Below are 24,252 nucleotides of genomic sequence, written 5' to 3' on the forward strand. Positions count from 1 at the left end.
GGAGAAGCTGCTGCAGAAGGAAAAGCAATCGTGACCTGCATCGTCCCCACCTGGTGCTAGGTACTTAGCTGGGCCCGACACAGCCCATGGCAGTCACTCAAAACTGCAGGCACATGGGTGAGTCTTCCACATCTACCCTGTCTGCACAGAGCACAGAGGAAGCCTCCAAACCAGCCTGGGTTGGCAAGGAACCTTTCCCGGAGGAGAGGACACTGAGGGGAGTTGTGAAGCTGCAAGTGGGAGGGGGCGGGGGTTCGGGCAAGGGAAACAGTGTGTGTATACACGGGGGGGGTTGGGGCAGAAGAGTATAGGATTGTGGGAGCATGAAGCGGTAGGTGAAAAGGAGCAGAGGCTCAGGGCCCGGAGGGATGGCTTGCACTCCAGGGTAAGGACCTCAGACTGTTCCCATAGGTGAGGGCAGGAAGAGGGGACTGGAGGTGGTGACTGTAATCCAGGTAGGACACGTCAAGGGCCTGAACCAAGGAGGGGGTGTTGATGGCTTGCCCAAGGTTGGTCACTCACACTGAGTAGAGTCAGAGTGGGGATCATCACAGAAGGTGTCCTTGGTTCTGCTCCGGGGCCTCGCCCACCTACCACACTGGGAGAACCAAGAGCAAGGCTGGGAAGCATTTCTGGGAACTGCTGAGGAAGTGGGGGCAGCGGGGCAGGAAGAGGAGAAGGAAAGAGATTCTAATGCACAGATCCCCTCGCACAGTGCGGGCAGGGCTGGTGGGCCCTCTTCACCTCAGGCACCGTCAACAGGCTCGCCCACCCCCTCTGACCTCCCGGTGGTCCCCTGGCAGCTCACTCTCACTGGGACTCCAGGCTGAGGTGCTGGGGGGCCTCCCCGGCACCAGCTGAGTCCCCTTGGCCGTCTCAGGCCCTCAGGAGGTCAACGAAACAGAGGAGGACAGCTGAGGGTGAGGGTGTGAGTGTCTCAGTAACCAGACGGAGTCTGAGGAAATCTTTCTCATTTCTTCAGTCCGCGTGACCAAATGGAAGCAAGCAGACAGGTGCCGGGCCTTCCCTCCACCGCACAATGGAGGCTGTACCTGTAATGGCGGGTGTCCCGGATGGCTCGGTCTGGGCTCAGCTTGTCACTCTCCAGCTGGTTGAAGGCATGCTGCCTGTAAGGGTCCTCTCCGGGCTTCAGCTGCTTGGCTGCCAGGTACGCCTTCTCATCGAAGCCTCTGGAGGGTGTTCCTGTCACCTGAGACAAAGGTCAGCATCAGAGGGGTCACAGGCAGGAGGCTAAAGCAGCCGCTGTGTGGTAAGTACTGATCCCACAGGCAGGAGCCAGCTGTGTTACCTCGTTTGCACCTTCTCCCAACACTGTGAGCAGGAGATCAGTATTTCCCCCCTTGCACAGATAGGGAAACCAAGGCTCAAGAAATTAAAAAGACAGTACCCAAACTGCTCTTAAAACATGAAGTCTTCTTTTTTTTTTCAAAGCCCAAGGTCAGAGCGAGTCCAGTCACAGGTTCTGGATTCAAACTGGTTGTTCTGACCTTGAAGGTCATTCTCTTGATTAGTGCTCTTTGCTGGATTTGGAGACAGTGACCCCCAAGATGAGGTGCCTTGAGGGGACCACCAACCAAGCTGGAGGTCGCCAAGCAGCCTACAGTGTCCTAGGGATGAACTTGGACCTGACCCTAGACTAGGCATGCAGGAAGTGCCTGATGAGTAAACACCCGGAGCTTGCACGAGCTGCCGCACAGAGGGGGCTACCTGTGAGGACAAGCAGGCCCTCCCAGGCTCGTGCTAGAGCTGCCAGAACACAAATGCAATGATGCATCTTCTCGGGGACTGGTGCCTGCTGCTGAAGCGGCCCCATGTCAGAGCTGCTGGCTCACCCGTGCTAAGTGCCGGCGAGTGACGGATGACACATGCCATGGCCCAGCCTCTCTCCTCTTAGCCACACCCCACTCTGGGCTCCCAAAGTCCCCCCATGAAAGACCCTGGGGAAGGGCACAACTGAGATGAATGGAGAGATAGATGGATCCTGACATCTTATTATTTGAACCAAACTGCAGGCCGGATGTTCCCATAGTGCCTTTGAGATATCATCAACAGTGAGCGCATCCTGACTACACCCTCCCACCTGCCCGGCAGCGTGGGCTGGAGCTGTGAGCCCCCAGAGGCAGCGGGAAGGTGGGTAAGGATTGTCCAGACACAGAACCTTTGCATGAAGACTCCATCACAGGCCTAGCCCCAGAGGGATGGTCCCTGGAAGGCAGCTGAACCTGGGGGAGAGGAGACTGAGGTGTTGGGTGATGCTGGGGGACATCCACAGCGGCCCAGGGCCTCCATGAAAGCCTAGCCCCGGTCCTCACCAGACAAGACTGCGGAAGGCTCCAGGAGGCGAGTATCTCCTTCAGGGATGCCACTCTGTCGAGTTCCAGCCTCCGGTGCATCCTGTCCTAGGAGCCAGCCCCGGAGCTCCCTGAGGTCAGAGCCAGTGAGGGAGGTTTCCTCGTGTCCACCAGGCCCAGCCCCAAGCTACACACAGACGCTCAGGATGGTGACCGCCGCTGCGGCGGCCACACCGTGATTCCTATTCGGAGCTGGTGCCGTACGGGGGGCTGGACAGATGTGGCGTAGCCCCCATGGCTGGAAATCCATTTCAGGAAAGACAGAAGGAGGGAAGGAAGGAGAGAGGGAGAGGAAGGCTGTTTTGATCTGAACCCTGGATTGCTAGAAGGACCCAAGCTGTCCAACCTTGAGAGCCAGCATGAGAAGTCCTCTGTGTCCTTCCCACCTGGGAGAAGGATGGGTGCTAACTCTGCCCCCACCCCCAATTCCTCCCAGCCCAGGTCAGAGAAACGGAAAGCAGCCTCCAGTTGATATCTGAGATAAAATAAAAGAAAAACTGCAGAAGCTCCCAAAGGCAGAGTATGCCACTTAATTATCCTGCAAGGCAACTGTGGGAAATAACCGTGTTTATTTATTTAGGACTTCTGGCCACTCTGCGGGCTCAGAAAACCTCTGAGTCCTCATCCCACACTCACCCATCACCCAAGAAACGTGGATGGAGAGCAGCCCATCTACCAGGCACTGGGACTCCCTCTGCAAGTTCCTCGGCCTTTCTCATCATTCATTCATTTGTTTAAGAATGCTTGAAGTCACTCACTCCTTCATCCAGCCCCCCATTCATTCAGCAGAGCTCAGGCCAAGGTTCACTAGAGAAGTTCCTTTCAGGGCCTCAAAACTGGGCTAGACATCCTCAAAGATGTCGTCCAGAAGCGTCTGCTGCTCCCTCCCGCAGACCCATAGCTTCCGATGATGCTCCAATTGTCCTCCAAGGTTGGACCCTTCACCTCTGAGCCACCTCGTGAAGAGGGTGCTGTGGAGTCACACAGTCCCTGCTCCCTCCCAGAGCTCTTGGCCCTGCTTTAACACTGACCCAGCATCTCTGGGGCCTGGAGCCGAAACATCAGTTGGCCCCGAGTCAGCCAGGTAGAAGGGACACTGAGGCAGGGTAGGATGTGACCTCTGCAGGGCTTTAGCTTCCTCTCTCCCCAGCGCCTCCCTGGCCTCCCCCGTCCCCACCCAGACCTCTTCTACCTGGTATCTAACCAGTTCACACACCCTCACTGCAGCTCATGCCGCAGCTCATTTCCTTGCGGCTCTTGAACTCTCCTTTTCCTTTGGCCCTTTCTTTGGTCTTGAGACTTTCAGGCCTTTGAACGTCCCATGGGTGCCGCTAACTCTACACCTCAAAACGAATCAGTCACTGAAGACCAGCGCTGCTGCTTCTCCTGCATAGCCTGTTGCAGAGGTGGGCCGTCCCGACCTCCTGGTCCTCCCAGCAACACATGCAGGGGTCATCCGTGACGTCCTCCTCGGTGCTCCACGGCCTGACCGAGGCCATTGCCCTGGGCATCCACAGCTAACTCAACAAGTATCTCCTGCCAGTCTAGCATGTGCAGACTGGGCAAGAGGCTGGGAAGATGGAAAGACACAAAAGCCATATGAACCGCAGATCACCCCTGGTGGCTCCCCCATCCCATGCCGGACAGGCCATGGACGATCAGGAAGAAGCCCTCACCCTCAACCTCAGATCACGGGGAGCTGGAGAACTGGCCATGGAAGCCCTTCCCGCCCCAACCCGAGCTGGCACAGGAGTCCAGAGATGGTGCATGTGCCGCAGACTGGTGACCAGTGAATGCTCTTCCCCTTCTCCCCTGTTTTCCCACCACACTGCTTACTAAGCACGCTGGCGAGGCGTACACGCGTCCTTTGGCTCTAGGCTGCAGCACCATGAAGGGGCTATATCTGGATCCTCCTGGGAGACCCGAGATCCTGGGCTTGGAGCCCTTTGGAGCCACTATATGGGACTCGTACCGCTGCCCTTTCTGGAGGGGGTGAGGGCGCTTGGAGCTGCTCGTTCAATTCACGTATTACGTGGCACTAACATCTGTGCTTTACTTTTCTTTCTTTTCCACTAGGCGGTGAGCTCCCGACCTTGGAGCTCCCAGCACCCAGCACGTAGTAGGCACTGAGTGGATGTTTGCTGAATAAAGGAATGAATGAGTGAATGAACGAATGAATGAATAAGTATTGTCCCTGCTCTCAACTTACTTATAATCGACAGGGGAGAGACCACAGCGAACAAAAGGGAATCCTCTGACACATCACATGACCTTCGGAGGCTTTCGCTCTCCCTCAGCACAGGTCCCAGCAGAGCTCACAATGGCCCAGGACACTCTGAGTGGGGCCAGTTACCTCAGGGGCTCAGGTTCTGCCCTCACCACCTCCCTGGCTCTGTTCTGGCCGTACTAGCCTCCTTATGCTCCTTGAGCCTGCCGCCACCCTTCCCCTCAATCTTCCTTCCTTTTTTTTTTTTTTTAAAGATTTTATTTATTTATTCGACAGAGAGAGAAGACAGCCAGCGAGAGAGGGAACACAAGCAGGGGGAGTGGGAGAGGAAGAAGCAGGCTCATAGCGGAAGAGCCTGATGTGGGACTCGATCCCAGAACGCCGGGATCACGCCCTGAGCCGAAGGCAGATGCCCAACGACTGCGCCACCCAGGCGCCCCTCCCCTCAATCTTTCTGTTCCTTCTCCATTCTGGAAGGCTTTTCCAGATATCTGCATGGCTCCCTCCTTCACCCCTCTGCAAGGCTCTGCTCAAACCTTGCTTCTTCTGTGAGCCTTCCCTAACCCCTACCTGTAACACTACGAGCCAGCCCCACATTCCCTGGCCTCCTGCCTTGTTCTAAATTTCCTTCTAGCACTAGTGTCATCTGATGTTCTTTGTGTATTTTGCTTAGTTATTTTATCTTTCTTTCTTTTTTTTTTTTTTTTTTTAAGATTTTACTTATTTATTCAACAGAGATAGAGACAGTCAGCGAGAGAGGGAACACAAGCAGGGGGAGTGGGAGAGGAAGAAGCAGGCTCACAGCGGAGGAGCCTGATATGGGGCTCGATCCCACAACGCCGGGATCACGCCCTGAGCCGAAGGCAGACGCTTAACCGCTGTGCCACCCAGGCGCCCCTAGTTATTTTATCTTTCTGACTGCTTCTCCCCACAAGAATATAAGAGGCACTAGGGCAGGTATCGTCTGTTTTATCTAATGCTGGATCCCCTGTTGGTAGGATTCAAAATCAACGGCTCATGAATATGTGAGCAATGAGCTGTCACGACCCCACTCATCCCCTTCGCCTCCCACACCCGTACTAGGCTAACACATTACTTGGAACTGAGGTGGACCAAGTTGGTGGCAGGGTGGTTTCTGCTTGCCTTGGGGATCTCCTTCCCACTTACATCTCCTGGCAGGCCTGTTAATCACTGTCCTCCTGTCCCATCAACGCCTTGATCACCACCACGGGGGTGGGCACAAGGCCCAGGCTAGACTGTTCTATCACCACACTCCTAGACACAGAGATTGGTGAAGCAATCATCATTTGACTTCATCCAGGCCAATCAGAATCCACCCCGAGACCCTTCTATAAGATGAGCTCTTTTTGTCATCACTGCTACACTGGGAGGCAAGTCCTTTTGCCTATTACATGGAGAAATTTTGTCTGGAGAATGAAGCCAAGAAGAAACAATCAGAGCCAAGAGACAGAATGAAAGAGCTACAGTGATATTATTTGGGGGTCCCTGGAGCTAGTCATATCTAATCCCAATTCATCTTGGGCTTTTTTTTGTATCTATCTATGCCTATCTGTCTGCCTATCTACCTTCCCACCTATCCACCTGCCTATCTACTACCTATCTGTCCTCTGTTTTGGTGTTTTGTTTTTGCTTAAACTAGTTTGAGCTGACTATCCTCTCTAATAACCAAAAATTCAGAGATGTCAGTCCTTCAGTCATTCCAATGAACAGAAAACCATTCTTCAAAAGTAAGAAACAGGGGCGCCCGGGTGGCTCAGTCAGTTAATAATCTGCCTTCAGCTCAGATCATGATCCCAGGGTCCTGGGATCGAGCCCCACGTCGGGCTCCCTGCTCAGTGGGGAATCTGCTTCTCCCTCTTGTGCTCTCTCACTCAAGCATGCTCTCTTGCTCTCAAATAAATAAAAATCTTTTTTAAAAAAAGTAAGAAACAAAAACCAAAAAATGAGCCACCAATGACAATGACAGTTTGGTGCCAGCCATCCATTCCAAGATACCAGGCTGGTCCCTGGCATCCGGCCCAGCGACTTAAGCCTAGAGTCAGGTGGGGCATTCCCTGCCTTCCCCAGCAGGCAGGGCTGTGGTCAGGCTTTGGGGGGGGGGGTTCCACCTGGACCACAACTTAAGTGTCCCCTGAGTTGCCCTGGCAAGGAAGGAGGGTTGGGAGACGGTGAGTAACAGCCTGCTGGGCCTCCCACAGCCCTCCAGCCTCCTCTAAGAGCTCTTGGCTGAGGGTTAGATGGTTAGACGGTGGCCTCCTCCCCAGTCTGTCCTTTTGGGAAGTGCCCAAGCCAGCACTTCCAAATCCAACAAGGTCAGTCACATCTGAAATTGTTTAAGCTGAAATAATGACTCTGCTCTATAACATGGGAAGAATTATTTTTCATCTTGGAGAATTTTATTTTCAGTCCGTCACTTCAATTAAACTTTGAATCTTGCCTGACCGGCTTCAATTTTTTTCCAGCTAGATTTGCTTACTTCTCCCTGACTGCTAAATTTAGGAAACAAACAGCAAAGGGGAAGGTTTAAAATAAGAAAGGAAAATATTTTCCACATCATTTTTATCAAAAACAGTTCAACCCAAATCCCCAAGCCCTGTAAACTTTCTTTTAAAACATACATGCACCTCTAAATTGTAGATTTAAACAACTCAAACTCTTTTTAAATAACTGCTGTCTAATTTCCTTTTATTGCCAGTAAAACAGGTACCTGCTGGGCTGGCCTTTCACTCAAGTTCAATGAAACTGCAAATAAAAAGGCCCTGGTCCTATTTTATGGATGGCTCCTGACTTTTCTCCTGAGTCTGCGCTAAACCCCAAACACCTGGCGAACAAAATGTGATTCCCCACCACTCCCCACTCCCCCGGGAACAAAGTCTCATCTGATGCTGTGTCCAAAGTTGAAAGACTGCCATTCATCCCGAAGGCTGGGAAACGGAGCACATGATTCACCGCTCTGAGTGCAAGGTGTCAGGTTCCACCTCTCCCAAATGAAAAGGCGGGTCCCACCAGGCCTCCCGCAAGCCGCCGGGCTCTGGGGAAGCAGCCAACCCCGCCTGGCCTGCCAGCGCTCCTATCCAACCAGACGAGATGCCGGGGTGGCACAGGGCTGGGGACCTCAGCTTGGGTACAGGAAACCTCGCCTAGGGTATCGAGGGTCCCTCAGGGGCCTGCCCCAGACATGTCTCCCTTTCGCCTTTCCCGTGGCCTCCACAGCTGTTACGTAAGGGTTACCAGCCCGGCCTTAGAAATCTCTGGGATAGAATGCCTGAAAGCCTGTGTTTACTGCTCTCTGGCCTTGGGAAGTCACTTACCCTTTCTGAGCATGCTTCTTCCTCTGGAAAATGGGGATTATTGTGAGCATTAAAGGAGACGAGGTAACTAACGTGCTTAGCACACTATCTGGCACATAAATTTTAATTATTAATTATTATTAGCTCGCCTGCCTTTTTACCAGTCCTTCTCAACCTTGGCTGCACTTTAAGAATCTGAAGAATCGGAAGATTTAAAAAATCCTGCCGTCCAGGCCCCGCCCAAGACCAATTCAATCAGAAGCTCTGGCGGTGGGAGGCTCGTGGCAGGGGCTCTTAAAGCTCTCCAGGTGTGCGGCGCGCGAGCGAGGCGGAGCTGCTGATTATGCAGACGCAGGACGGAGAGCTGGTGAAACCACAGGACCAAGGACTAGAAGGGACCTTGGAGGCCCTCTCCCGTGACCCCCTTGCCAGGAGCCTCACGGTGAGTCTGGGCTTCGTCCTCTGTTTGGGCCGCCTCACCATCAGCAGAGCTAAGGAACTCAGCTGGAGCCTCCGCTGTTACTATAGAAACCACGCCCTTGCAACGCAGGCCTACATGCCCTGGAGGCTCTGGTTCCATGACAGACCGAGGAGCACACAGGGTCAGGGCCGCCTGGGAAGCCCACCCTGGGCTTCCAGTTAGATTTGCCACCACGACCTGATTTCTCCAAGGGCGCTGATGACTGCACAGCTTTATGACTCCAGGGGTCTCCTCAAGAGAGAGGGGGAGTGCATTCCCCAGATGGTCTCTGTTCAGGTTTACGGAGATTCTAGGTCTAATCAAGCTCCCCAGGTCTCATTTTCCACACTTTGCCTGGCCCAGAGGTCGTCCAGGGATGGGGGACTCTGTGGGCGGGCAATGCTGGGGACGTGCGGAGGGACAGCTCCGTCTCCACCTGCGCCTCAGTGTACCCAGCTTGAGCAGAGCATTCCTGGGTTTGTGAAGAGTACGGGAACCTGCCGTACCCCGCCCCCCACCCCGTCAGAGCTGCTGCACAGTCAAAGGAACAAGGAGGCCTCTCCTGCAGTAATGAGCTGATGCTGACTGCTCCCTGATGGCCTACTATGAGCTGGTGCCGGTTTCCAGCTTCAAGTAGTCCTGCCAATGGGTGCCCTCCTGAGCCTGCTTTGACAGAAGTGGAAACTGAGGCCCAGGGAGATAAAATGCCAAGGTCACACAGCTGCTGAGAGGCTGGGCTGGGCCGGGATTTGAGGCTGTCTGGCTGCAGGGCCTAAGCACAAAGCTTTCTCTGTCTTCAGACTACTCCTAGGCACAGATGGGCTTGGCACCCCCTTCCAATTCTGAGTCCCTCAGCTCCAAAACAAGCTGGCCTCTGGTGCCCGGAACACAACCAGGCCCTGACAAGTGCAGGCTGGAGGCTGCCTCCCCACTGGGCTCAGGGTTCAGAGCAGCAGCTCACTGCACAGAGGCGGACACAGTGCTGTCATCTCTTGGCTTGACATGGGCATGGAAACGCTTCTCTGCTTTGGCTAGAAAGGACGTGGAAAAAATGAAAAGTATAAGAGTTTGTATTAGTCAGAGCAAAACAGCACATAACCAAATTTCCTTGGGTCAGTCCGGGCCCTCCTCGGTCTTTCCAGCCAGGCACGTCCTCGGGGTCCTGACGACCTTCAGCTGCAGTCACAGAAAAGGGGGACAAAGCCAATTCCTGTTGAGGTTCTCGTCTGCTTGATGCTAACAACCTCCCCCACCCCAACAGCATTGCCACATCGGTGGCCGAGAGAAAGGAAGTGAACAGAAAGACCAGCTGAGACAGGGCCACCTCAGGGCTCCCCAGGCCCCCACAAACACCTTTCCAGCCCACATACGGTGCAGATCACGCAGGTGTAATATGTTGGGGTCTGTAGGTTATCATTGCACTTCTGGTGCTCATGTTCAGTCTACTGACCTTGAACCTATCAGATAGTAACTGGAGAAATAGAAGCAGGTATGAGCCAGGTACTGCAGAGAACACACCCAGCACTGACTATTCCAAGAGTGTCAGCAGCCTCCTGCCTCACCCGCTGAGGATCCCAGCTGGGCCAGGATCAAGTCGTTAGAACTCAGCGGGGGCTCATTGTGGCCTGGTGCCTCAGTTTATACCACTTTTTAGAACAAAGAGCCAAATTAGTGTAGTGAGCTGGCACAGTACGTTATTGGCATGGCAGGTCAAGTTTAGAAGTACATTACCTGTGCTTCATATATAATTAATATAATTAGTATAATTAAACAATTAGGTTATACCTTCTGATAGAGCATTCATTACAAAGGCAGACTTTTAATATCAAATTAAGCAAAAAGAAAAAGGAGGGGAAGGGGAACAGGAAAAAAGCAGCTTGGCTCATGTGACTTTCTTCAAGGGGCACTGCAGGGGCGAGTCCCACTTGTGTCCGAAGCAGGACCATGCCCCTAGATTGGCAGCCACCTCCCATGGCCCAGCATTTTACCTAGGTGCAATATACAAAATGGCCATAAAATCCGGAAACAGGGATAATACTAAGATTCTTTTTTAATGAACAGAGCCCTTTCGATGAATTCTTCCAGGATATGCTGGAGATGCAGGGTTTTTAAAAAATTTCTTTAACTATATTATTGATTTATTTGTCAGAGAAAAAGAGAGAACACAAGCAAGGGGAGCCCCAGGCAGAGGGAGAAGCAGACTCCCCACTGAGCAGGGAGCCCGATATGGAACTCGATCCCACAACCCTGGGATCATGACCTGAGCCAAAGGCAGGTGCTTAACCGACTGAGCCACCAAGGCATCCCAGGATGCAGTTTTATTCAAGCAGAAATCAGAGACACACATCATCGGATCACGGCTGGGATCGATGGAAATACAGTGTTACGCATCTCATTCATCGCAGTCGTGCGCAGTGCACCAAACCATACGTGGTTAATAAGTCACAACGCAATGACTGGGTCATGCATTGCAATGTAACCTAAATAAACCACTTAATACATATGTTTGTCCATGTTCTTTTTTTTTTTTTAAAGATTTTTTTATTTATTTATTCGACAGAGATAGAGACAGCCAGCGAGAGAGGGGACGCAAGCAGGGGGAGTGGGAGAGGAAGAAGCAGGCTCATAGCAGAAGAGCCTGATGTGGGGCTCGATCCCACAACGCCGGGATCATGCCCTGAGCCGAAGGCAGACGCTCAACCGCTGTGCCACCCAGGCGCCCCTGTTTGTCCATGTTCTGCTTGATGACCACCCTATAGATAAATAGAACCTGAGTGGGAAGTGCAGCCCATTCTTGAAAAAGACTCAGGGATACGGAGATGTAAATCCTCCCTGACTTCATCTACAAATTTCATGCAATCCTGATCAAATAACAACTGTATTGGGGGTGGTGGGAGGGAGGAGGATTCAGCCGGAAGAATTTAAACATGAGCGAACAATCAGGAAAAATCTCAAAAAACTTGAAGATAAGGAAATAGACCTACCAGATATTAAGACATATGAAAGACGGCAAACTTTATATAGCAAGATACTACTGGTATAAAGCCAAACAAATCAATAAAAGAAAACAGGTTAGAAATAGAACCAAGTACATATGGAGGGTTGGCACAAGATATATTTGCATTTCAAATGGAAGGGGGAAGGGAGAGACATACTATTCAGTGAACGATGTTAGGAAAAGTGACCAGACAATATGGAAACAAATAAAGCTGAGTTCATTTTTTAAATCAAAATAAATTCTAGGTGGCTCAAAATTTAAAATTTAAAAAGAAACTAGGGGTGCCTGGCTGGCTCAGTCAGTGGAACATATGACTCTTGATCTTAGGGTTGTGAGTTTGAGTCCCATGTTGAGTGTAGAGATTACTTAAAAATCTCTTAAAAAACCAATAAAGTAAAATAAAATAAAAAAGAAACTAAAAAGTATGCAGAAAAAGTTGCTTTTTGTTCTTGTTTTTTGCAATCTTGAATATAAAATCCAAATGTCACAAGAAAATGTACATAAAGGTTTAAAATTTTTATAAGGCTAAAAATACCACAAAGTCAAGATACAAACATGCTAGAAAAAAAATATTAGCCAAAAATAGGCCAAAGAACTAGCTCCTTCAATATGAAAAGAGCTTTTATAAGTCAATAAGAAAAGAACGAATAATTCAAAAGAAATGTAGACAAAAAGGATATGACCAAGTAGTTCATTGAAATGTGAAATACAAATGACCAATAAGAAATGAAAGAGGGGCCTGGGTGGCTCAGTCGGTTGGGCATGGACTCTTGGTTTCATTCAGGTCATGATCTCATGGGTTGTGGGACTGAGTCCCTATTGGGCTGCCTGCTTGGTGGGGAGTATGCTCGAAGGAGTCTCTCCCCCTGCCCCTCCCCCGCTGCATGCACATATGTGCCCGCATGCATGTGCACGTGCTCTCTCTCAATTTAAATGAATGAGTCTTTTAAAAAAAGAAGAAATGAAAGATATTCAATCTCATTGATTATTAAATGCAAATTAAAATAAGATACAATTTCTTGCTAATTTGGCAAGTCCAAGAATAATTATATATAATGTTCAGTATTTTGAAAGTTAGAAGAAATAGACGCCCTTATATGTTGATAGATTATAAACTGGTATGATCAAGACCATTTGACAACATCATTTTATTTTTTTTAAGATTTTATGTATTTATTTATTTGAGAGAGAGAGCATGAGCGGGCGGGAGGAACAGAGGGGAAGGGAGAGAAAGACTCTCTCAAGCAGACCCCACACAGAGCCCAAAGTGGGGGGCACAGAACCCAAAGCGGGGCATAGAGTCCCACTCAGGCTCCATCTCACAACCTTGAGATCAAGACCTGAGCCGAAACCAAGAGTCAGATGCTCAACCGACTGGGCCACCCAGGCACTCTTGACAACATCCTTTTAAATACTACTTTTTGACCCAGTAGAAGTTCCATTTTTAGGTAAACGTAACTTGGTTTTCCTGAGACAGTCCCAGCATACACTTGTGCCCTCAGGAGCCCCTGTGAATTAGAATTTGTCTTAGTTTAGGTAACAGATTATATGATCCCTAAATTATAGTTTATCCTTACAGTAGAATTCTAAATAAATGTTAGAAAGAATAAGTTATGTATGTACATTGTGATTCACTGTATATAAACTGTTAGTAAATACATGTGTATGTAAATGCATAGATATATCTGGAAAAATACATGGCGAACTGGTATACAGTGGTCACCTCCAGAAAGTGGCCCAGGAGTGGGCTGGAAGACTGAAGAATTTTACCTTTTCCTTTATACAAACCTGATTTTTATAAATAAGTATTCTCTCACCAAAATTCTTTTTAAAAAGATTTTATTTACTTATTTGAGAGAGAGAGTGTGCACACAAGTGGTGGGGAGGGGCAGAGGGAGAGGAAGAAGCAGATACCCCCCTCCCCAGGGCAGGGAGCCTGACGTGGGGCTCCATCCCAGGACCCTGGGATCATGACCCGAGCTGAAGGCAGGTGCTTAACTGACTGAGCCACCCAGGTGCCCCTACAATAATTTTTTTTTTTTTAAGATTTTATCTATTTGTTTTGTCAGAGAGAGAGAGAGAGAGCACAAGCAGGGGGAGTGGCAGGCAGAGCCAGTGCAAAGCAGGGAGCCAGATGCGGGACTCAATCCCAGGACCCCAGGATCATGACCTGAGCCGAAGGCAGATGCTTAACCAATTGAGCCATCCAGGTGCCCTACAATAAAATTCTTTACAAAGGCCAGATGAACCTTAATTCTTCTTTACCTAAGATAAAAGAATTGAGCTAAATTATTGTCATCATCAACATCACCATCTTCAGAATGAATCTCAGATATAAAGAAATAGATGAAAAGTAAGCCCTTCCTCACCTGAAACATTTGGGGGCAGAAGTACCAGCCAGGGACAGGTTACTCCTGACGGAGAGGAGGGGAAGGGAAGTTGCAGGGGAAAAAGAATAATTTTCCCTCTGCCTTTCTAAGTTCTTAGCTGAGACTCCTGTAATAAAAGACAGATAAAGTGTTCTGGGACCCAGTTTCAATGTGGCAGGGTTTTCCCCAGGCCACTAACAAGCAATTCTCAGACACCAACTGGATGTCCTACAATTCAACCCAATTCTGACACTGTCTACCTGGAGACGGCCTCAGGTCCCGCAGGTGAAGAGCTCAGCCTCACAGGACAGTCCAGCACTTCACATGCCAGTCACAAGCCCAGGTTACTTGTGCTTCTGACGAACTGACTACAAACCCACGACCACCTCCTGGGGTTCAATTACTTGGCTAGAGCCACTCAGAGCTTACATACTACATTACCGGCTTATTACAAAGGCTACTGAAGGATTCAAATCAACAACCAGATGAAGAGATACACAGGGCAAAATCTGAAACAAAGGAGCTTCTGTTCTGCTTGGGTGGCACGTGAAACCGTCTGGTTCCCCAACTGGGCAGCTCTCCAGACCCCCTCCTTTTGGCTTTTATGGAGGCCTCATATTACATAGGTATGATTGATTAAATCATTGGCCGTTGGCAACTGATTCAACCTTCAGCTTCTTCTCCCCTCCCCTCCCCGGAAATCAGGGGGTCGGACTGAAAGGTCCACCCCTCTATTCACAGTTCAAGGTATTCATTCCCCTCGCAACCAGGCCCCATCCAAAAGTCACCTCGTTAACATAACTGAGGACACGAGACAAATATTATAATAAAACATGCTCCCATTGCTCCTATCACTCAGGAAATTCCAAGAGTTTGGGAGCTGTGAGCCAGGCACTACGGACGAAGACCAAAGATACATTTCTTATAAATCACAACAGATTAACAAGAGAAAAAACAAACAGAAGTCTATTAACATGTATACAAGGAAAATACTCAGATAAAAGTGAGTAACTCCCCAAGGCACTCAGAATTCAGGATTACACACCATCTTAAGAGGGAAAGGGGAGGAGGATGTAGACCTCTTAGGGAAGAGTTAATGGCTTTTAGGAAGATGAATGGGCCCTTAGAAGAGTAGATGGGAGGTACGATGGTTTGATGGTTTGTGACAGTTTGTCCGGATGTGGTGTTGACTTCTGGTCTTCTCTCCCATGATAAAAGTCAATCTTCCTTGGCTGCTGAAACTCACAGGAAGGGGATTTATGACCAGGGAGTTCCTTTTGGAGGCTCTGTGTTTAGGCAGATGATGGGAGTTCAGAGAAAGCATCTCCTTGCATTTGCTGGTTTTCAAATGCCTACAGCTCAAAATAATCAATATGCCAAAGGGGCATCTTTTCGGTGGTGTTTTCTGCTGCCCTTCAAAGTGGAGACAGGAGGGGAGCGGTATATGGTGGCTGAGCCCTCGAGTGTGTGGGTGGGTGTTAGAGCACGTGACTTCAACATCCAGGTAATGCTTGGAGGCCCAGCTAGGCGTCTCCTGATTTCTTCCCAAAGCGCAAGCCTAACAATTGAAAATGGGGTTTGGGGAGAGGGTTAAGAAGGCAAGCCCTGGTCCAGAGCCATAATCTCACTTGTGCTCTAGGCACCGACCACAGAACACTCTGAAGGGGAGTGTTTCCTTTACCATTTGTCCATTTTTAGCTTTAAAAAAAAAAAAACCCCTCTCGTAAAATGCCTTGTATGGAGTGCTTAGCTTAGTAACTTGGTTGAAAGGGGCAGGCAGGCCACGGGGAGCTGAAAAGGCCGTCAGTCAAGTCCCTCAGGCTAGCCCACAGCCATTCTGCAGGCCTGAGGTACCCTGTGTGGATAGCATTTCCACAGCTGCAGGAAGGAGGTAATGATGCTTACCGCCCAGGGGTTTTGAGCGCATTAAATAAAATCATTGCACCCTGTCCACATCCACGGGAGGCCCTCTCTCAATGGCTGCATAAAAGGAGGAGGTTTGAAACAAATGAGCAAAGGAGGAAAGAAAGAGAGAGAGAGGCAAACCAAAAAAGATTCTTAACTGCAGAGAACAAACCGAGGGTCACCAGAGGGGAGGGGGCTGGGGGGGTGAAATAGGGGTGGGGATTAAGGAGGACACTTGTCCTGGGTGAGGAGCACCGGGTGACGTATGGAAGTGTTGGATCACTATCTTGTACACCTGAAACTAATATAACCCTGTATGTTAACTGGAATTTAAATAAAAACATAACAAAAATTCAACAATTAAAAAACAAAAGGAAGGGGTTTGAGCAAGACGCTCTCTGAGGCCGCTCCACCTTGAACGTGAAATGATCTGTAACAACATCCATTCACCCCATCATTCTTCAATACGTATTTATTACAGATCCTGGAACCCCGCTGAAGAGCCAAGAGCCTCTTTGTATATGACCTACTGCTGTTCTTGACACACAGTAGGTGCTCAGAGGATGTTTGTCCCATCAAGAGGGTGTGTACACGGTGTCCCAGAGATCCCAGCTCCAACAGGAGCTGGAGGAGTGGTCAGCAGCTCTGGTCACGTGTCACCAAAAGAGCACCTGCTTCCTCCTTGGGCTTCGGACAGGAGGTAGGAATACACAGGATCTCTAGAGTGGGGAAGTGGGGAAGCTGCCGGCAGGGGCTACCCTGGGAGCCCCACCAGTGGCTCCCGCCCCATGCATGAGCTGGGGCATGCTAGCTTTGAGTCTGGGAGGGGCAGAAGTGTGTGTTTTATTGCAGTTGAAGAGTCCTTTGTGGGGAATGACATTGTGGTGGGTTAATGGTGGATAGTGCTTTTCTTCCTTGACTAATATCTTTGAATATTACATTAAATTGTTTTTAAGCCACCAAAATGGTTATTAAATTAGTACCCTTTTGGAAAACAGTCTGGCAGTCCATTTCTAGTGCTGTATCCTTTGGCACACGGCCTTTTCTATTTTATTCTATCCATTATCTTCCCCTAGCCGTGGCCGGGTGCCAGTTGGGCCCCAAATCTCCCATATATCCAGAAGATTTAAATTTAACCTTTAGAAGGAGGGAGTAACTTGAGTAAATGTGCCTTCTCATCTAGGATTCCTGTTTTAATCACACAATTAGTCATAGACAAATATTAGGCACAAAGATGTTCACGATGGTCTTATTTATAAGAACGAAAATTTGAAAACAATCTAAATGTCAACACTGGGGAAAAGAGTAAGTAAATGATGTTCCATCAATTGAAAAGAATATTTAGCAGCCATTTGCAATAACTGTTATAGGCTGTGGGGAAATAAGTACGCTCTCGTGCTTTATTAGAGGGAGTATAAACTGGTATAAATCTTCTAGAGGTAAACTTATCAGTACGTAACAAGGGAGGGTCTGAAAATGATGTATACGTAGGATTCGATCTTAGGAATCCCTCCTAAGGAAATTATTAAAATGGGTTCCATTTATAATAGGAAAAGATGGCGGAGATTAAAAACCCCTAGATTTCCAGTAATAGGGAATTTGTTCAGCGAGTTATGGTACGGCCTTCAAGGGAATACACTGCAATCATTTACAAAGATGTAGGAATTTATTTATTTTTTAACGTGGAAAGCTGTTCACCATACAAAATGAAGTGAAGAAAAGCAGGCTACAAATTAATATGGGCGTCGCGCCTCCATTTTGTTTATCTGGACGTTCTAATCTGTCTTAATGAATAATTATTACTTGTGAAATCAAGAAAAGATAGCATTAACAATATTAGCTCTGAAAGCTCTGGAGAGGCCCAGAAAAATCCTGGCTCGGTAATGGGAGGAGAGGGGCAGTGTATCAATCCCAGACGCTGAATGATTGCAGCCTTCTGAAAATGATGGAGCTTGACCAGAAAGGCGTACTGAAACAGGGAAACAGGGGTTTGCTAGGAGGGGGAGATTACGGATGATTTTCTATCCTTTTGGTTCTTACCATGTTTATGTAATGTTTATTTTTAAGTGGAAAAAACCTCCTTTGAGACTTTTTCCTCTGTGGCCTCTCCCCTCGTTGAAATGGTTGTCTTTATGGAATGCAAGGCTGCTTACTAAAAATAAGGCCTTACAATGGGCCTCTTCTGGACAGCTAGCTTCCTTTTGCTTCTCCTGGCTCAAGTCTGTCCCAGTGACCCCTCCTCCTTTTAGGGCCAGCACAACTCTACCTTATTTCTTATCAGCCCTGACCCCTGACCCCAAGCACCCAGATGCTGTTGGACTAACCCGCCCCTTCTAGCTATCCTGGACCCCAAGGATCAAACTTGCCAACCTTGAAGCTGACGGTCTCGGGGTCTGGCCAGAGCAGAACAACCACCTAACACGAATCACTAATAATGGATTGATGCCTATTTAACCCCTCCAGAACCAGGCACTTGCACGGACAGCTCTTGAGGGTAGTTTCCTTGGGGGAAAACAACGTGGCACGTGTATCAAAAGCCTTTAAAGCGTTTACCACCTAGCAATTCTGATTCTAGGGTATTACAAAATAAGAAATCTATGAAGATGTGGGTACAAAGGTAGACTGCTTGGTATTTTTTATACCAGTAAAACATTGGAAATAATCTAAATGTCCAACAATGGGAGCTTGGTTAGACAAACTATGGCACATCATAAGGTTGCCATGGAAAATACAGGATGCCCAGTTAAATGAGAATTTCAGATAAACAATGAATAACTTTTTTTAGTGTAAATATGTCCCAAATATTGCATGGGATACACTTATACCAAAAAAGTACTCATTGTTTCTCTCAAATTCAAATTGGAATACGGTTGTACTAAAAAAATTATTCAATGTTTATCTGAAATTCTAATTTACTTAGATGTCTTATATACTTATTTGTTAAATCTGGCCAGGCTACACACCAATATGATAGAATACTGTGTACATTAGAACTCATTTTTAGAGCAGCGGCTTTCAAATTGTTTTTTTTTTTTTTTTTAAGATTTTATTTATTTATTTGGCAGAGAGAGAGACAGCCAGTGAGAGAGGGAACACAAGCAGGGGCAGTGGGAGAGGAAGAAGCAGGCTCATAGTGGAGGAGCCTGATGTGGGGCTCGATCCCACAACGCCGGGATCACGCCCTGAGCTGAAGGCAGACGCTTAACCGCTGTGCCACCCAGGCGCCCCTTTCAAATTGTTGCTTCTCTCCCTGTGCTTTAGCTAGAACTTCACATCTTTTATTCCATCTTTTAGACTTCTGCATAAGATTTGGTTTGAAAATAAGGGTTCCATTCCTTATGAGGTTTGAAAAATATTGTTTTAAGAAACTAACAACGGGTGACAGTGCTCATAAAATAATACGTAGAAAAAATCATGTTAAAAACAGTATGTTTCTAATTTTGCGTATACACACGCGCATACATGGAGAGGGAGAGAAGAATGAGAGACAGGCAGCAGACATTCTGGAATAATCCTAAAAAAAAAAAAAAGTGGGCGTCAGGATTATAAGTGAATTTTAGAAGATTTCCAGAAGATTTTTTCAGATTTTCTACAATGAATTAAGGGTATTTACATTTTGAAAAAAAATTTCTGTTAGAAATATGTATCCTCTTAGAGGACATTAATACTTTAATGTCGTTGAGCTTCTGCATTTGTGATTCTTAAATTTCGGAGTTGTGAACCCTTTGGGGATCTAATGAAAGCTCTCTATTCTACCCTCTGAAGGCACATTCACACAAAATTTTGCATACAGTTTCCCCTCCTTGTTTCCCCTTCTTGTTAAGACCCTTCCCTAGATTTCTAGAATGCCATTCCTTTCCTCTGCTTGCTTATTATAAAGTTACTTACCCTGTCCTCAGGGCAGTGGTTCTTTTTGGGGGGAAGGGGAGTGGTCACACATCTGTTCTGAGACCCCGTTAAAAACTGAGGACTCTACTCAGGAAAAAAAAGAAAAAAAAAAAAAAAAACCCACACAGCCCCATGCGCTGCTGCGGGCGGCTTCAGATGTTCGCAAACTCCCTGAGGTCCATTCTTGGACTCCGGGTTCAGAACTCCTCGTGCAATCCCAAGCCTTTGGCCCTCGCTCCAGCCCTGACTTGGCTAATTCCCTTTAGGGCCAAACTGGTTAAATATAGATTTTGAAAAAAAGAGACAAAGCCAGGGATAGAATCTAGCTCAGCACTCCCGGGCCCTGTCACACAGCAAGTATTTCTAGAGCAGTGGGGCAGGAGGGGCTGGGATGGGGGGTGGGCTGCGATGCAGAGGAAGAATTACTTCTGGAAAGCATTAGAGCTGGCAGGGATTCCACAGGCAGGAAGAAGAACCAGAATGAAAATGCAAAGTTGGTGCCTCTTACTTGCGTGATCTGTGCCTTTGGGATGGCTGAAGGGGAGGGAGGAGGTGGGGTGGATAAAGGAGCATTGTGTCGGCTCCACGTCAGCCACCCACTCTCTTTAGTAGCTCTCTTAAGCAGCTGTACAGTGAACCAACCAGGATTCCACCCGGAGAACCAAGCAGGGGCCAGGGATAGGTGGGGAGACCGCTGGGAGCCTAGGAGGGAAGCCCCCCTCCCAGGGCGGGCCAATCTGGCCAGAGCTATTGAAATGTTAAATGTGCACTCCCTCCCATCTAGCATCTCTTAAAAATGAACAAACAGAATTTACCTACATACCCAAAAAGACAGGTACAGGGTATTTTTTACAGACTGTCAGGTCGCACAAAGTTCTCTCCAACCCATGATTGATTTTAAAACCAAAACAGAATCACCAAACCCGATGACCATAATATGAATTTGTGTCTCTTCTCCAAGGAAAAACACAGTCTCTGCAGAGGGGACATTCCAAGCTCAGGCTAAAGCTGCCTTGATCTTTTTCACTGTGTTCCTATGTGATCCAGGGATCGCAAGGCCAGGAAAGGCCAGTGACAGCCCCGTCCAGCGGTAGGAGCGTAGGCTTCCAAACTCATGCAAGACCCACAGGACACCCTTCCAGGGGGAAGACCCGTCATCTGCTCTGTCTTTACTTTCATCTTGACAAAAAGATTTGAAAGTTCCTCTGGAAGAACAAACATCTGCAAATAGCCCTGACCTCTCCATCCCACCCCCTCAATCCCGAAAAGAAAGCCAAAAACAATGGAAGAGACTTGCCTTGCCAGTTATTAAACCTAATCTAAAGCCTCTCTAACCAAAACGATATGGTGCTGGCTGAGAAAAAGACAAACAGGTCAGTGGAACAGAATATAATCTGGAAATAATACGTACAAGAACTCAGTATATGACAAATCGGCATTCTAATTCAGTGAGGAAAAGATAGTGTGGCATAAATAGTGTTGGCATAACTGGCTATTCATATGGAGGAAAACAAAATTAGGCCCTCACGTCACAACAGATACTGAAACAAATTCCAGATGAATTTAAAATATACATATGATAAGAGACTCTAAAATATAGAGAACAAACTGAGGGCTGATGAAGGGGAGGTGGGAGGGGTTGGGGCTCGTGGGTGACGGGCATTAAGGAGGGCACTTGTTGGGGTGCCTGGGCGGCTCAGTCAGTTAAGCATCTGCCTTGACTCAGGTCATAATCCCAGAGTCCTGGGGTCGAGCCCTGCATCAGGCTCCCTGCTCAGCGGGGAGTCTGCTTCTCCCTCTCCATCTGCCCCCTACCCCTGCTTGTGCTTGCAGGTGCGCTCTCTCTCTCTCACCCTCTCAAATAAAATCTTAAAAAAAAAAAAAAAAGGAGGGCACTTGTGATGAGCACTGGGTGTTGTCTGTAAGCGATGACTCACTAAATTCTACTCCTGAATCCAATTTTACCATATATGTTAACTAACTAGAATTTAAATGAAAATTTGAAGAAAAAGACAATAAAACAAACTATACATGTGAAAAATATATATATTGTGATAAAATTTAGCAGAATAACCGAATAGTGAGGAAGATCCTTAAGGAGGGCAAGAAGCCCGTAAACAATTAAGGAAACAGTAGCTAGACTGGGCTACACAAAAATCAAGAATTTTCCCATGGCAGGAGTACAATTAACAAATTCAAAAGACAAATAATATCCTATTATTTAATAAGTCAATATTTATGCATTTGACAGGTAAAAGGTTAATGTCTAAAATATGTTAAGAGCTCTGCCAAACTGATATGAAAAAGACAAACAGGGGCGCCTGGCTGGCTCAGTCGGTAGAGCCTGCGACTCTTGCTCTCAGGGTCATGAGTTTGAGCCCCATGTTGGGCCAAAGAGCTTACTCAAAAAAAAAAAAAAAAATTACAACCCAAATAATACATGGGAAAGGGACACAGACAATTCCTCAAGGAAGAAATGCAAATGAACATATGAAACAACTGAGAGGTGGAAAATCAAAGTGAAAGAAGACGCCATCTTCATCTATCGGATGGGCAGATGCGAGAAAGGAGAGTACCGAGCACGGCTGGCGAGGCTGCAGGCAGCACGGCTAGCAGACGTATGCCGTTCTACCCCTCTGGGGAAAATAATTTGGCAAGGTGTGTTTACATTAAAAACATACAGAGCTTTAAAAATTTTTGTTTTAATTAAAAGTATAAAACATACAGAGCTCTGAGCGGTAATCCCAGTCTGGGAGCTTCACACAACAGGAAGAAAAGCACGCGTGTGTGAAGTCCCCCGTATGCATGTTTCTTCTAGCGCTGTGTATGTCGGCAAAGGCTTGAGACACCCTGAACGTCCGTTGGTGGGGATGCATTATACGAACTGTCACAAGGCCATTCTGCAGAACGAGGTGGACCTAGGCACCCTGTCCCGGAGGGGACTGTTAGGGGGTAAAGCACATTGGATGGATTGTGTGTAAGGGTAAGATCCATCTTCTGTGTAAAGAGACAGCAGGGGAGAGAGACCTACTAAGTCTGTGTGTGCATTTCTGTGATCATAGGGAGAAAATCACATGGCAGGCTGTGACTGTTTCGCTCAGATAGATGGTATTGGAGTGGGGTGGCCAGGAGGGGCGGGAGGAGAGTTACTCATCCGTTAGATAGCTCTGTGTTATTGTGTTTGCTAGAACAGGCATGTGGGGCTTTTGTGATTTATATTTTAGTTTTTTTAAATATCTTTTTTATTTATTTGAGAGAGAGAGAGAGCGTGCAGGGGCAGGGAGAGGAGGGGAGAAGCAGACTTCCCTCTGAGCAGGGAGCCCAGAATCAGGACTCCATCCCAGGACCCCGGGATCATGACCTGAGCCGAAGGCAGACACTTAACCAACTGAGCCACCCAGGCGCCCCAGGTGCTCTAAGTATAAAAGCTCTTCAGAAAGGCAGAGGGGTTCATCCCCAGAGGTTAGGGATTGGCTTATTTTGGCATTGAACTTTATCATCCAATTTCTGCACCATTTGCGACACATGGCAGGAAGATAGGAAAGGTCCCTTCCTGAAGTCTGCAGGCTACATGCTGAAAGCAGCCACTCGGGGATTTGGGAAAAGAGGGGTCTGGGTCTTTGGGGGCTCATCCCTTCATCTTGCTTCTAGGGCTGCTTGAATTCTTTCATCAGCAGAGAATAGCTCTGTCAGATCCTGAAACACAGCAGCCCTGGTGTATTAGGAGCAGATCGGGACCGAGGGAGGCCCCTCTAGCAGCACCTCCACCACCCCCAGCCCCAGCCTGACGGCAGCCAGCCCAGGGGGGTGTGCGTCATAGCTCCTGGAGAAAAGGCTGGAAAGGAAGGAAGGATGGTGGGGGTGGGGGGAAGCAGAATCTGCTCACCTGCCCTCATTTCAGTCCCCACATCTACTAGACACAGGGGTCAGGGTATGAGGTAATCCATCCAGGGAAGCTCAAAGACATGGGGTAATCACAGTGCTCCTTCCTTTTGCCCAAGTATTTGTGAGATAGGACCTTACTTCCTATTAACCACGGAGTAGGTACAAACTTCTCATACATCTTCGAAGGAAACAAGAGACTCCCACCGCTTTATGGGGCCTAAGGTCCTGGCCCAGACCTCCTGAGGGACATGCTTCCTCTCCTTGGCAGGATGAAGGGCTCTGGGGACAGGACTGAGGAGCCCCGCAGTGTGCATTCTGGGGTGCTGGTGGTGAGGGGAGTGCAGGGCCTCCGAGCGACCTGGCCCAAGAGTTTACTCCGCATGCTCTTTCAAGGCTCTTTCGAGAGCAGCAGGAGGCCAGGGTTCTGGGAGGCAGCCAGACCGGGTCTGAGTCCCAGCTCCTCGCGGTGGGCCGGCTGGATAACCTCACCCAGCCTCAGCCGCTGCACCTGCAAAATGGAGACAATGACAGAACCCCCTTCACAAGGGCTATGGGTGAATTCAGGGAGCGAATTCCTGCAAAGCACAGTGCTCGGCACTCCCCAGATCCCAGGGCTGTGGGCTAAGCCTTTGCCGTGACAGCGTCACAGGTCAACTTGTCCCTCCACATCCAAACCGGAGTCCCTCACCCTCTCACAGGTACTCATCCCAGGGCACTCCCGGTGAAGCCCGCAGCCAAGAGTCTGGCTCAGAGCTTGTTTCCTGGGAACCCGAGTTGGGGCAAGATCCCTCAGGGAGCAAGTGAAGACTGAACGAACCAGAGGACCAAGCCCTGATC

At 48.5% G+C, this 24,252-nt stretch overlaps 1 protein-coding gene across 1 annotated transcript in view; it reads right to left on the reverse strand.

Annotated features, from left to right (window-relative positions):
• GALNT16 (polypeptide N-acetylgalactosaminyltransferase 16) overlaps positions 1–24,252 on the reverse strand; it is an 87,366-nt gene that overhangs the window by 30,907 nt on the left and 32,207 nt on the right. Inside the window, exon 2 of the mRNA XM_026519652.4 lies at positions 1,053–1,210. Within this exon, the coding sequence (XP_026375437.1) occupies positions 1,053–1,210 (158 nt within the window). The remainder of the gene's footprint in view (positions 1–1,052; positions 1,211–24,252) is intronic.

Source organism: Ursus arctos, unplaced genomic scaffold, assembly GCF_023065955.2.
Source record: "Ursus arctos isolate Adak ecotype North America unplaced genomic scaffold, UrsArc2.0 scaffold_25, whole genome shotgun sequence".
NCBI lineage: Eukaryota > Metazoa > Chordata > Mammalia > Carnivora > Ursidae > Ursus > Ursus arctos.